Source organism: Chiloscyllium plagiosum, unplaced genomic scaffold (assembly GCF_037043375.1).
Source record: "Chiloscyllium plagiosum isolate Xiang-an unplaced genomic scaffold, Cpla_swu_hap1 HiC_scaffold_15, whole genome shotgun sequence".
NCBI classification, from domain to species: domain Eukaryota; kingdom Metazoa; phylum Chordata; class Chondrichthyes; order Orectolobiformes; family Hemiscylliidae; genus Chiloscyllium; species Chiloscyllium plagiosum.
The window spans coordinates 35627823-35643407 of record NW_028270153.1 but is presented as its reverse complement, the minus strand read 5'-3'; the positions used below and the strand labels follow the sequence as shown (position 1 = coordinate 35643407).

Here is a 15585-nt window from a genome sequence, read left to right as displayed (position 1 = left end):
ACACAGTCTCCCTTGCTAAGCGGAATCTTGTGTGTGGTACTGACGTTTCTGAGGCCATTTCACCCTTCCCCCAGATCTGAGAAGATCAGATTTAACCTGATGAGCAATCTTCTCCCCCAAAGCAACTCTGCTGGAACTATTTCTGCAGTTGCATGAAGGGATGGTCCTAAAATCAACAGGAACTGGGACCGTTTGGTATCACGAATGAAGCTGTAGGCTTTTTCTCTTAAGCCTGCCTTCAAAGTTTGGATTGCTCTTTCTGCCAGACCATTGGATGATGGATAGTATGGAGCTGTCCATATATACCATTTGACTTTCCCTGCTGGTAAACAATGGCCTGTTGTCTGTGACCAACACTTCCTGGAGTCCATGTGTTACAGAAAATGCTCATAGTTTTTCAATCGTCTTCCCCATATTTGCCCAACCATTCTCATGACTGTTGGTGAGCTACTGGTGGTAGTTTTTGTCCTTGTTGGCAGTCTGGGCACTACCCCACCGGCTATGTCAGCATGCAATCCTGACCATTGTATATAACTTCTTGCTGACATCTTTCATTTGGAAATCCGGGGATGATCCTGGTTGAGTTCAGCCAGCATCTTGCATCGACCTTTGCTCAGGACAGTCACTGTTGCTCCTCATAATAATATGCCATCCTCTACTGTGACCTGGTCTCTCCGGGTTCAGGAAGATTTCAATTCTGGTTATGACAGCACTTTGGTTTCCCCAGTCACCCCCCAGCTGTTTTTGTTTTGCCAGGACTGGATCTTTCTGCATCCAAAGTTTGATATTGTGAACTGTGACTGGATGTGTGTCTAGAAAATTTAAAACATCACAAACATTTCCAGTGATGGTACCACCATTGGTATATCTGCCAGCGGGAGGAGATCCAATGTATCTACATTTTCTACTTGGCCTCCCAGATGTGTTCCAACTAGTAATTATATGCACTTAGTATTAGAAGCCATTGCTGAATTCGGCCTGAAGCTGTTGCCCTTTTCTTCTTTCAGTAGATCTAGTAACATTTTATGGTCCACTATTATTACAGATTTATATCGGTGGAACATTCGGACTCCAAATATGATCACTAAACTTTCCTTCTTGATCTGAGTGAATATACAGCCTGCACTAGCCAAAGTCCTGGATGTGTACGCTAATGGGCGTTCCTCTCCATTGGGCCAGCTATGAGCTATTAACATCCCAATGCTGTATGGGGAGGCATTGCATGTATTACCAGATCTTGCTTGGGATCATAGTGTGCCAGCGCCTTAGAGGATGATAGCTATTTCTTGACTTCCCTGAAAGATATGGCTTGGTTATGTGACCATTTCCAAGGCTGATCGTTTTCAAAGAGTTGATGCAAAGGTGCAGGGATAAAAGCCAGGTTACGTATGGACTTTCTGTAATAATTCACCATCTCAAAGAACGACCTAATCTCCGATACAGGCATCGGAGCCAGGTCACCTTTGATCACCATCGCTTTATCTTCTAAAGGGTGTAACCTGGTCTTGTTGACTCTGTAGTTGAAGTAGGTCACTTGGGGTGCCTGGAACACACATTTCTCTCTTTATCAGGCATATGCCTGCCTGGAAAAAATATCTAGGCACTATGCCCAAAGTCTCTAAGTGCTCCTTATTGGTCTTCCCTGTTATTAGTATTTCAAACAGATAAATGGCGACCTTGTAAAATGTTCTCAATCATCTGCTGAAAAATGGCACATACTGATGACGCTCTAATAGGCAATCGTATATTGGTATAAACCCTTATTTGTATTAATTGTATCATACTTCTGGGAATCCTCATCTAATTGCAGTTGCAAGTACGCATGGCTCACATTTAGCTTCATGAAGGAGTGCCTCCCTGCCAGTTTTGCATATAAATCCTCTGTACCTTATGTAAGTGGACTCTTCAGGGGAGTGCAATCTCTTGTATACTGGCCTATGAGTTCTCTTACTCAGTTTAAGTCCAATAGGCCTCTTTTGCTGTCTCAAGTCCAGATAATGGCATCAACTACAATGGCTTGCTGGCCCGGATCCTGCAGAAAATTTTAACGCGTTTTGCTGAGACTGGGCTTTCTTTTGGGTTTTTGCTGTGGGTTGACCTAGAGCCCCTGAGTATGACTGTGCAATTGCCTTCGCTCAAGTGATGTTTCCTCAAGCTCAGTTGGCCTGGTGAGGGTGACCACTCCCATTGGAATACCCTGCAACTCATATGTTCCACTTGCTGCATTTTCCAATGACAAAGCCTGTTGTAGTGCCTTTTTGAAATCCACTTGGTCTTCAGCTAAAATAAACTTTTGCATGGTTACATCAGTTAAAAATCACACAACACCAGGTTATAACCCAACAAGTTTATTTGGAAGCACTAGCTCTCGGAGCACTGCTCCTTCATCAGGTGGTTGTGGAGTATCAGATCATAAGCTGCACATCATGGTTACATCATTAATCCCACATATCAGACAGTCTCTCCACATCTCATTAACGGTTGAAAAAAAGTCACTTGCCTCTTGCAATTATCTTAACCTCGTTAAAAATCCTGATACAGATTCCCTGGTTCTTGAGTTGCCACGTAAAACTGATCATGTCACAGAATTAGAGGAGGCTTGGACTCGTAATATTCCTTAACTAAATCTGTCAAACTTTGGAAGGTATCTGGTGTCTCAGGAGACATTCGTCTCCTAATAACTGAACAAGCTGTGGGTCCACAAGCTGTCAGGAGAATTACACATTGCTTTTCATCTGCCCCAATGTTATCTGCCTTGAAAAATATCGCATTCTTTCCACATACTGGGCCCAGTCTTTGATGGCAGGGTCAAATGAATCAAAATAATAGCATAATGCCAGAAATTCCTACACCCAACTCAAAAATGACTGTTGTGAGCAACTTTCTTCAGAAGTGCGCTTTTCTCTCATTGCCACTGAAATAACTCCACAGAGGCCGGTATCTCATCACCAAGTCATCCCTTATGTACATGTGACACTCAGAGCCAGCTCTCAAAGTGAGCAGAATCTTTGACACTCCTGTTCTTATGTCAGCCAGGGCTTCCTGATTGGACCAGATTAACAGGCCCAATCAGAGAACTCATGTTCTATGACATCCACCTCGGTGACCTTGTTACAATTACTACAATAGTCAGGTTAGAAGCAGGTTTATATCAACAAGGATTGGGTTAAACTATACTTTGTCTTGATTTCATGGGCTGGATTTTTGTCTCCCGATGGAATTGGATTACAAAACACTGATGAGCTTTTTTGCTGAAAAAATAATCGTTTCCCTTTCCTGATCCATTTTTGTGTGGTCTTTTTGTGGACAGGGAAGGCCTGAAGTATAAAATGCACACAAACCTAATCTGAGATCAGTGTTCTGATAATGACGGGAAAATCCCTTTTCATCTCAGTCACAATTTGCATTTGCTAGTGTGAGTTTTCGAAGCCCTAAAATAACACCTCCATGGAGAGTTTGTGACCAATGCAAGAGCCCTCCTGAAGTGTCATGACTGTTCTAAAAGGTATGGATAAAATTGTTTGACACTTTGAAATGTCATTATGAGACTCTGTATTGTAATGTATTTCCAATGCTGTTATCCATCTTAGGGATCTGTTCCTGCAAAGTATATTGACCATTGCATTCACTGTCAATGCCTAAATGTCATCATGCAGTATGGTAGCTTTTCCATTGGAGAAAGTGCCATAAGGCTTCCAAAATATTTGAAATTGCCTTATTAACCTCTGCAGTCATATTTGATCCAAGATTGAAACTTTTAAGAGCAGTAAATATGCCTTTGATATAGTCTCTTATTTGTTTATGGATTTGATCGCTACTTAAATAATTAGGATTTTTTTTCACTGGACTATGTTTTTCTCTTTCCAGTGTAAATATAAGTGTGTTTGTGTACAGGGTTTTATTTGATTGAAGAAATTATTTCTCTGACAGTGATTTAAAAATAATTCCTATTGTTATTGCACGGCTTCTGAGGACTTTATATTGTGCATACTGTGAAGGATATTTTGGATTTATGGGGGTGATGGTGCATAGGGTTTCATGGAGGTAAGTGGGGATGTGAGGGATGTAAGGATTTTCATGGGTGATTTAATGACACATAAGTTCTCTGAGGTGCACAGCATGAGGGGCTGTGGTGGGAACTGAGGTGCGCTTTCAGAGATAAGGGCTGTGCCAAGGAACTGGCCCAACTCTGTACTCACATTCCTCATTAACTCTATTGTAGATTACAAAGTGCACTTATTCTCAATAATTGAGATTTCTCATATTCAAAATGAGTATTTTTAAGGCTGTGTTCACAATAATAAAAAAAGTGTATTTAGTGAATTACCTTACGCATTTTATTTAGTCGTAGAGTCATAGAGATGTACAGCATGGAAACAGGACCCTTCAGTCCGACCCGTCCATGCCGACCAGATATCCCAACCCAGTCTAGCTCCACCTGGCTAGCACCTGGCCCATATCCCTCCAAACCCTTCCTATTTATATACCCATCCAAATGCCTTTTAAATGTTGCAATTGTACTAGTCTCCATCACTTCCTCTGGCAGCTCATTCCATACATGTACCACATTCTGCGTGAAAAAGTTGCCCCTTAGGTCTCTTTTATATCTTTCCCCTCTCACCCTAAACCTATACCCTCTAGTCTGGACTCCCCCATCCAGGAAAAAGACTTTGTCTATTTATCCTATCCATGCCTCTAATGATTTTATAAACCTCTATAAGGTCACCCCTCACCTCTGACGCTCCAGGGAAAACAGCCCCAGCCTATTAACCTCTCCCTATAGCTCAAATCCTCCAACCCTGGCAACACCCTTGTAAATCTTTTCTGAACCCTTTCACATTTCACAACATCTTTCTAATAGGAAGGAGACCAGAATTGCACGCAATATTGCAACAGTGGCCTAACCAATGTCCTGTACAGCTGCAATATGACCTCCCAGCTCCTGTACTCAATACTCTAACCAATAAAGAAAAACAAAGCAAATGCCTTCTTCACTATCCTATCTACCTGTGACTCCACTTTCTAGGAGCTATGAACCTGCACTCCAAGGTCTCTTTGTTCAGCAACACTCCCTAGGACCTTACCATTAAGTGTATTAAGTCATTCATTAACATTTTTACTTCAAAGTATTAGGTTCCCATCACCCCAAAAAACTCTGCCATGGCCTTTTATACCCCATCACCAGCAAATACACCCTCCTCACCCAAACATGCCCAACCCCCACCTGGTAATCATGACCTATTTAGAGTGAAATGTTTTTATTTCCCAGCAAAGGAAACTTTCCTTCTTTCTTTTGCATGCATTGTTTATTTGCACCTTGGATGATGATATTCGTGCCAATGTTACAGTTCTGGTGCTCCTCTGACTGACTCTCCAGCCTCTGGAGCCTGCTCATTGGCCTTAATGGGAGAGCAAGCACGTCTCCTGACTACAAGTTGATGTTTCCTGCACAGACCATGTAGGGACCCTGAAATCCTCTGGGAATCCTGACCCTAAAACACAGTTCTATCCTAATAACTATTGTATTTTTGAACATAATTCATAACAACATAGCCTCTATAGTGCTCCAGGCAATAATAAAATCTTGTTGCCAATGCTTTATTAAAGATTTTACCTAAGAGTAAAATCAAGGTATTTTTAAAAAAAAACAAAGCATCCAAATATTGAAGGGGGCTTCTGTTTATTCAGGACTTGTTTGGACCTACAGAAATACCTGAAACCACTAAAAACAATGAAATATAATACAGCAGTGGGTGTTATGTAGGCAAGCATGGAAGCCATTTTGCATTCAAAAGAATCTCCTAAATAGCAATAATGAATGATCAGTTAATCTGTTTTTGATAGTGTCAGTTAAAGAAATAATAGTGGCAGCGACTTGAAGCAAGCTCTTGCTCTTCAAATTGAGTCATTATATTTCTGATGTCTCACGGTAGCACTACAACAAACAATGAGGCCTCTATTTGACCTCTCATTCAAAATTGAAGTACTTTCCATGAATTGCATTGAAATGTTAATCCACTTTATGTTCTGTGGTGGAGCTTGAAACCACAGTTTCTGGTTTCGGAGGAAGAGTGTTACCCGCAAAGCAAAACTGGCACGTCCAGTTATTGGAAATGTACAAACTCACAAACGTGTTTGAGAAAAGACTTAATTTTAAAAAACCTAGAAAAAAAGAAATTTAGGAAGCATATAACATTTTCAAGATAGTGTAACTGTCTAAATGGACAGCTGTTGTTTTTGGTACACTTATGTTTGCATTGTGGAAAAGTTAAACAAAAATTAAGTGTTTCTGGAAGCAATATTAGGTGGTAATGCCTGACACATTTTTGTTGTCTTACAGAAATGGCAGATTCCAGTGCTGCTGGAAAGGTTCGTGGAAGTAAAGGACACAATGTTAAGGGACTTGGTGATCGGAGTAAAGCAAAAGCGACTAAAGTTAAAACATCTACTGACGCAATTACATTTGGTATGAACTGTGGTTTTTATTTTCTTTTTGTATGTACTTTCCGGTTTTCCTGCATCTTCCATCTCTGCTTCCAAAACCCCACAACCCACCACTCTACCACTGAATACACTAAAGACAAAATGAATTAAAAATAATTCATATGTTTACTCATTTCAAGAATGCAATAAATTTTTGTACACTGTGTAATGTATGTTCTTAAAGAGACTTGTGAAGAGTGGTCATAAAATAAGCTGTAAGAAAATATGATATAGAAAGATTATTTTTAGCTGATTTTCCAAAAGAAAAAAAACAATCTTTTAAACAATCCATATTAGATTTTGGTTGTGGTAGAATAGAAAATATCCATAGAGAAACAACAGGTCAGAGTTTATCATTTCAAAGTAAAAGCAGCAAAATGCTGCAAAGAAGCAAACTCTTTACTTAGCTCCACTGTTGGAGCCATTATCAGTTAAAGACTGAACATGATGAAAATAATAAAGATTTAATTAAAAATCATATGCTTTTTCAGTAACTCATTGCCAAGTTGGAAATCAGAGGTCATACATTTACAGTTTATAACTTAAATTAAATATTGGGAACACTAAAGCCATTATTTCTGATCCCTGCTCCACACTCCATTCCCTAGCAATCAATTCCATCCCTCTTCCTGCAACACTCTGAGATAAAGTTGGATTTTTTTGCAAACTTTAATTACATTTGACTATGAAGTGAGCTTCTGACCTTAAATTCACACCATTGCATTTTTCTAGCATGCTTATTCCACCCCAATCTCAGCTCAGCAGCTCAGAAATAATCATTCAAGACTCTAAACTTGACTTTTTGGATGCACCTCTGGCTGGTCTTCCACATTCTGACTTCATAAACTTGAGGTCAGCTAAAACTCTGCTGCCTTGCCTTAATTTTGAATCAAGTTCTATTCACCTTCTACACCTAAGATTGAGCTACTGTGTCTCCGAGAGAAGAAATGTTTTAATTTAAAAATTTGAATCCTCCATAGTCACACCTTCCCTATCCATATATTCTCCTCAAGCTTCACAAATCCTTGAGCTATCAGCACTGTTCTCATTCTAGCATCTTGTGTTTCCCCAATTTTAATTGATCCAGAATTGGTGATTCTGCTTTCTGTTGCCTAAAGATCAAGCTCTGGAATATACTCTAAGTACATCTATGTCTCTCTACCTCACTTTCCTCCAGTATGACACTCCTTAAAACCTACCTCTTTGACCAACTTTCTAGGTATTTGATCTGATATCTTCCCATGTTGCTTAATGTCATATTTTAGTTTATAACGTTTCTGTAATTCATCTTGGGATATTTTATTATGATAAATGCACTATACAAGTATAAGTTGTTATAATATTCTGTCTGTTATGATCCTAGCTCTGATACCAGAATGAATTCTGGCTTGATTGATTGATTGTAAGTTTAATTTTGCAAATGGTTATCTTGATGGTTAGTCACTAACCATATTTGTACAAAGGCTGTCAATGTCCTTTAGTAAAAAAATACCACTTTATTGTACAAAAGAAAATATAACCAAGAGAATTATATATGAGAGTTTAGAAAGATCTTAAGATAAACAGCAAAACAATGTTTCAATTTGTTTCCTTGTAATTCTCAATTCCACTGAAGTATATTAAGCATAGTATATGAAGCATAATTCCACTCTTATATTATGTATTGAAGAGTTGAATAAGTATTCCAGGCTGATCCCAGCAACTCCCAAACTCCCAACTGCTGCCAAAAAGCTTAGGCTAATTTCATGATGCCCTCCTCTGTCCACTTGTGACATTATTCACAAGCCTGTATAGAGGGAATACTTAATAAATGTCATTTAGAGGGAAATTAAAGAAATGGTATAATCATAGAGCACAGGAGGAAGCCATTTGACAGTTTGTACCAATACAACCTTTTCAGTAATAATAAACACTTATTCCACTCTCCTCACTCTTTCATCATAGACCTATAAAGTTTTTCAATCAAGTATTCATCAAATTCCCTCTTGAGTGTTATAATTGAACCTGCTATTACTTCAAGCAGTTCATTTCAAATCCGGACTATTCACTGTAAAACAACATGTTTCCTCATATCATCTCTGGTTCTCTTGCCACCACCTTGAGTCAGTGTTTTCTGGGTACTGACTCTTCTGCCATTACAAACAGTTTTCCTTCTATACTCTTTTAAAACAGTTAAATATTTTGAGCATCTCAAACAAATTTCCCCTACTTTAATTTTCTCCAGTTTTTCCATGTAATAACTGTTCTTCATCCTGTTACAATTTTATTAAGTCTCTTTTCACTTTCATAATGGCCTGGTTAGCTTAACCTATGTGTAGCACTCAGAATTGAACACAGTACTCTAATTAAGGCCTCTAGTGATCATAAAAGTATGACATAATATCCTTGCTTTTGTACTCCATACCTCTATTAATAATGTTGAGCATCTCACCTGCTTTTTTAACAGCCTTCTAAACTTGTCCTGTGCCTGCAAAGATTTGCATAAACATATCCACTAGATCCTACACTCTTTTTATAACTGTATAATTTGTTTCATATTAAATTTCTTCATTCTTCAAAATGTATTACACTATTACACTTGTTTGCATTAATTGCCATCTGTCAAGTGTCTGCCAATATCACCAGCTCATCCTATAATTTCTCAAATTCTATTGCTGTTCTCCCATAGTTTTCCTGATTACAGAGTTTAATGTCAGTTGCAAAACTTAAAATTATGCTCAGTACACCCAAGTCTAGGTAACTGATGTAGAAAAATGAGTTACACCCAAGAACATGATCCTAATACCCAACCTGGGGAATACTCTGGATGTAGGTTTGCTCGCTGAGCTGGAAGGTTCATTTTCATACGTTTTGTCACCATACTGGGTAACATTTTCAGTGAGCCTCTGGATGAAGCACTGCTGATGATTCCTGCTTTCTATTTGTGTTTCGGTTTCTCTGGGTTGGTGATGTCATTCGCTGTGGTGATGTCATTTCCTGTTCTTTTTCTCAGGGGGTGGTAAATCGGATCCAAGTCAATGTGTTTATTGATAGAGTTCTGGTTGGAATGCTATGCTTCCAAGAACTCTATGAACTAACACACTGAATTGGACCCGATTTACCAACCCCTGAGAAAAAGAACAGGAAATTACATCACCAACCCAAAATAGAAATCAGGAATTATTAACAGTGCTTCGTCTGGTGGTTCACAGAAGATGTTATCTAGTATGGTGACGAAACGTCTGAAAATGAACCTTCTAGCTCAGCGAGCAAACCTACATCCAGAACATCAACCTGAGCTACAAATCCTCCCAAAACTGGGGAATACGTTTGAACACCTTTTCCTTGTCTTAAAAACAGACGTGCAGCACTTTACCTCTGCTTTCAGTCCTTTAGCAAATTTTGTGTTTAAGCTACCACTGTTCTTTTAATCCTATGAGCTTCAGTTTGCTAACATGTCTGTTACATAGTATTATGTCAAATGGCTTTTGAAATCCATGCGCATATCAATCGTACTACTCTCATCAGCTCATCAAACTTCTCTGTTACTCCATCAAAGAACTCCATCAAATTTGTCAACTTGCTTTATACAATATTATCTTAACTTTCATTTATTAGCCACATATTTTCTAAATGCCATTTTATTATTGGATTATTGTCTCCAAATGTTTCCCCATCAAGTTGCAGATTATTGCAGAAAAAATAGTGGTTTTGGACAAATTAGTTTGCTGAATGATAACCTACTGTGCTAAAAGATTCCAATGGGGGTAAAAGTGGATAGCTCCAAAATTGGACAAGGGATTCATGGTACATAATTACTCCACACCTGTTCAAAGTGATGAACAAGCAGCATGCAGACTGTAGTCCTGAACAGACTGCAGGGTGGCTGCGCATCTCAGCATGAGACCCCATGTCCATGCAAAGTTAGCACCATTTAAAGCTAGCTTGCTCTATTTAATACCAATGCATTCTGGCTACAATGAGGTCTAAAGTTGCCTGAGGAAGAAGGGTCGACATGGAGAAAGATACAGAAATGACACCGCGAGGTTCTCAAAAACTATATCAGAGGAATTGATGCAGGAGGTTGACAGGAAGAGAGACCGATTGCCTTCCCTCAGGGTGCTGGAAGCTACCAAGACTGCTCCTGAGAAGGTAGTGGAATAGATGGCTGTGGTGACCAATCCCACCAGAGTGGCCCAGAGGACCTGGATGCAGAGCTGCAAGGAAGTGACCCCAGACAACTGATCAAGTGAATGTATCCTTCCATGCCATATGCTACCACTGCACCACTAACTTCACACTCTCTTTTCAAAACACCCTCTTCATTTGCCAATCACTAGTCTATATTTGCCTCAATTCAAAACTCAAATTCATGTGTTTCATCTCACCCTCATACCTTTAGCAGTGGCGGAACTGCATACATATTTCACAACTTGCACATGCTGCCAACCATTTAACTGTGGCAGACATATCAACCAAACATGGAAGTGCACTCACTGACACATTTCCCTCTCTTTTTCAGGACAGGGTGGTAGTGGCAGCACCAAACCAGTGGGGAGCAGGCATGGCTGCATGCCCAAACACCCATGGAGGAGAAGTGCTGGGAATATTTGGAGTGACCATCACTGAGGCCATGGCCAGTAGTGTAGATGAAGCCATCAAGGATGACGGTATGCTCCTGCCTAACGCACCTTCTCAAATCCCATTTCACTCTCATACTGCAATCTGTTACACTGCAGTGCGTGCAGCCCATTCTTTTCTGTGTGGAAGTTTTGGCCAACTCCATGAAAACATTTACAGACTCAAGCGTGAAGCACAATCTGATGGCCAATGTTTCAGCTTACATTGCAGCACAAGCAGAAGCCTCCAATGTTTGAGTGTTGCAGTGGAAGCTTAGACTAATTTCTTGAAGTCGCAGCTTGCCATTTATACCCAAATTAGTGCAACACAGGCTTCAAGTGCCAGTGCTTACAGGTACATGGGATTTCACAGCAGTTCAGCAGTCAATGCTGAAGGACTGATTGGAGAAATGGCTGTGTCTCCATGGAGCACAAACTTTCTATTCTGCCTCAAGATGACACCATTCGGGAACCCACTGCTGCCACTCCACCAGGATAGCTGTCTTCTCACCAGCTGATATAGTCTGCTGTCATTCACACTGAAGTGATGCAGGCTGAAACTGGGCCTTGAGGGCATCTTGCAAGGTGAACTGCCATCTTCCCTCATTGAAAGTCAGCAGTCATCCACAAGGCATGCTGTACTTACTAGGAACATTGTGAAAGAACATTTGACCCAATAAAAGGCACCTGCAATCAGACATGAAGGGAATGCAAATGATTGGTTGAGTAGTGTGTGGAGTATTGGTGGACACAATTGTTATGGAATAGTCACTTTATTGTGGCTTTTATTTCACAATTTTGGCCACCAGATGCAATGCTTGTCTGCCAGGGAGATAGTAATGTGGGGAAATGTTAAACATTAGCAATCTAGGGTTTAGTTCAGGGATCTGGAGTCTTAAGATATACTCACAGTCTATCTGGAACATGGATGTGTTGGCTGCATCTTCCCTTCTTACTTCTATTTCTGAAGTGCTTGGAGGTGGCAAATGTTCTGGCAACTGGGTCTTCCTGCAAGTGGCTCAACATCAAAACCATTGTTTTATCAGCCCCATGGTCTGCTCCATTACATTTTTCATTGCATCATTGCTTTTGTTATAATAGTGCTGGCTACATGCACTGGGCATGTGGAAGAGAGTCATCACTCATCTAGACAGAATAGCCCTTGTTGCCAAGCAGACACTTTGGTTCAATCTGATGGTGACAAGGCTGCTGAAACTATGGAAGGGTGCAAGATAAATGAATCATGATTGCTGCCAGGATGGAGAGCATTCATAAATCTGATTGTGAGCACTTCATGCAACTATGTATTGAGAAAGTGGTACCCTTTGGATTTTTAGTATATCTCACCACTGAGATCTAATACCCACAAAACCACATGTGATTAGAGACAAAAAAAAACTGCAGATGCTGGAATCCAAAATAGACAGACAGGAGGCTGGAAGAACACAGCAGGCCAGACAGCATCAGGAAGTGGAGAAGTCGACGTTTCGGGCGTAACCCTTATGTGAGCAGTTGGTGGTGAGGTCAAGCCATGTATGCTTTCCTCTTACTTCTCTCTGTTTAGGGAGTAGTCAATGAAGCTTCCACTCCAAGGATGACTGAATTTTTAATGTCATAATGGATGGTAAACAGCCAGATGTTTGTGCCAGCCCAGATAGATCCATTGATGAAAAAAGAATCTGAGGACCACTGACAGCACCCTAAGACTTACTTACTTACTTACTTACAATCCAAGAAGTGGAACAGTTTGTGTCTGCCTCCATAGTGAATCTCATTCACTTGACTTGGTGCAAGTAGAATAGGTGCTCTCTGAAGCCCCTCAATACATATTTCTATTTTCTGCAGAGAGCGCTCCTCCTGCCAGCTCTGCAAGCAGTGTTTCATTTTGCTGATGATCTCCATGTTCTTTTGATGCAGCAACCTAACATTAGGGCCAAAAGATCAAATCTGATACCTCTCCTGCAGCCATTACCAGTCCCTGCAAACTTTACCAACTTCTTACAACTCCTTCCAAAATATAGCCAGCGATAGATAAGTAACTTGTAAATCAAATGCTGCTGCCTTTACTTAACTCCGACATTGGATTTTTCATCCTGCTGAACACACGATGAGGTGTACATATTTAAATGAGGGTCTCACTGACAGGTGTAAGGTCAAAAAATGATTGATCAGGCATCTGATCAGCACTGCATGCTAACCAAAGTCATAATTTATTACTCTCTGTACTTCTACTGCACAGACTTAACATTGGAGTCTGCGCCCTCAGTGTTCAAAGTCAGAAGTCAGATGACACCAGGTTATAGTCCAACAGGTTTATTGGAAATCACAAGCTTTTGGCGCACTGCCCCTTTGTCAGGGGAAGTGACACTTCACCTGATGAAGCAGCAGCAGTCAGAAAGCTTGTGATTTCAAATAAACCTGTTGGTCTATAACTTGGTGTAGTCTGACCTCTGACCTTGTCCACCCCAGTCCAACCTCGATACCTCCATATCATGGCTACCATCTGCAATGTTCAACATAGGTCATGCTAAGCGTAGTTGAGAAAGCCATTTTTCTCCTAAACTGATACTCTTACAACCAAAACAACAAGAGCTATTGACTTAGCTTTGTGGCCTATCATCCAATGAAAAGAGTTTGGCCAAGTTTATGAGCATTGTTACTAATATATAATGATTGGTTTTCCATGACATTTTCAGCATGCTCTCATCCTGTTTCCCCATTGCTGTGTCTGTATCCATTTTACCTGGACAGCCACTGAAAAGGGTGGCTTTTAGATAATTAAGTTGGGTTCAGCAACGTCCGTAGTGCCTCCAGATTCCACACAGCTAACCTAAGCCATTATTGCTCTGTCTTCTTATCCTTATCCACTATAGATGAAATAATCTTCCTTAATCAATTTTAATTGCTCTACCATCGATGGAAATAATTTTAAGCTACCTGAGACCTAAGCTGTAGAATTTACTCCCTAAACCTCTCTGCCTTTGTACTTCTCTTTCCTTCTTTTCAATGAGAGAGACTAAAGACAATTAGCCTGTATTCTCTAGAGTTCAGAAGAATGAAAGTGATCTAATTGCAACTTACAAATTCTGAAGTGGCTACTAGACACAACAGCTGTAGAAAGGATGTTTCCCCTGGCTGGGATCTTGAGAACCAGGGGAAACAGTTTCAGAGTAAGGAGCAAGCCCATTTCTTCATTCCAGAGGGTAGTGAATCTTTAAATTCTCTACCTTAGCAGGCTATGGAAGCACAGTTATTGGTCTGTTAAAGATATGGATTGATAGGTTTCTTGATACTAATGACAAACAAGTAAGGGCATATAAATAAAATTTGTGTTGAAATAGATGATCAGGAAAGATTTAGAATGGCAGGAGCAGGCTTAACTTGCTGAATGGCCTACTCTTGCCCTCATGTTATTTTGTTAAAACCTATTTCTTTGACTACGCTTCTGAATGAATGAATGCATGAATTGAATTTATTGTCATGTGTACTTGAGGCACAGTGAAAAGCTTTGTCTTGCGAGCAATACAGGCAGATCACATGGATAGTAAATAATAGGTAAACAGCGGCAAAAATAAAAACACAGGTACAGGCGAATGTTAAGAGTTTGTGAGTCCATTCAGTTTTTACCCTACTGTTGTTAGAATACTGTTACGAAACCAACTGGTGCATGTGTTCAGTCTTCTGTACCTTCTCCCGGATGGTAGAGATTGTAGAAAAACATTGCCAAGGTGGGTTGGATCTTTGAGAATGTTGGCGGCCTTTCCTTGATAGCGGGCCTAGTAGATGGATTCTATAGATGGGAGGCTGGCCTTTGTGATTGTCCGGGCTGAGATTGCCACTCTCTGTAACCATCTCTGATCTTGAATGGTACAGTTGCCATACCAGGTACTGATATCTCCAGACAGAATACTCTCGATGGTGCACCTATAAAAATTGGCAAGGGTATTCACTGTCATGCCAAATTTCCTCAGCTGCCTGAGGAAGAAGACATATTGTTTGGGCCTTTGTAACCAGTGCATCCACATGAAGAGTCCAAGAAAGCTTGTTGTTGATGACCACTCCCAGGAACTTGACACTGTCCACTCATTCCACCTCTGTGCTGTGTAGGGGGGGGGATATGAGTAATATCCCACTGAAAATCAATAATGAGTTCTTCAGTTTTTACTGACATTGAGAGCTAGGTTGTTCTCAGTGCACCATTTTTCCAAGTCTTCCATCTCCTGTCTGTAGTCTGTTTCGTCGCCATCTGAGATTCGACCAACTATGGTGGTGTCATCAGTGAATTTGTAAATGGCATTAGTCTGGTATTTTGTGAGGCAGTCATGGGTGTACAGTGAGTACAGTAGGGTGCTGAGTGTTGAGTGTTAGTGATGATTAAATATTTTCCCTAATCTTCACTGATTGTGGCCTGTGGGTCAGGAAGCTGAGGATCCAGTTGCCGAGAATGGGGTTTAGTCTGAGATCACTAAGTTTATAATCAGTCTCGAGGGGATAATAGTGTTGA

At 40.4% G+C, this 15585-nt stretch overlaps 1 protein-coding gene across 4 annotated transcripts in view; it reads left to right on the top strand.

Annotated features, from left to right (window-relative positions):
• The window catches only part of LOC122560128 (zinc finger protein 512B), a 106753-nt gene that overhangs the window by 5978 nt on the left and 85190 nt on the right, over positions 1–15585 (top strand). For all 4 annotated transcript variants that reach the window (XM_043710403.2, XM_087994883.1, XM_043710402.2 and 1 more), the window contains exon 2: positions 6341–6466. In XM_043710403.2, the coding sequence (XP_043566338.1) occupies positions 6343–6466 (124 nt within the window). In that variant the 5' untranslated portion in view covers positions 6341–6342. The remainder of the gene's footprint in view (positions 1–6340; positions 6467–15585) is intronic.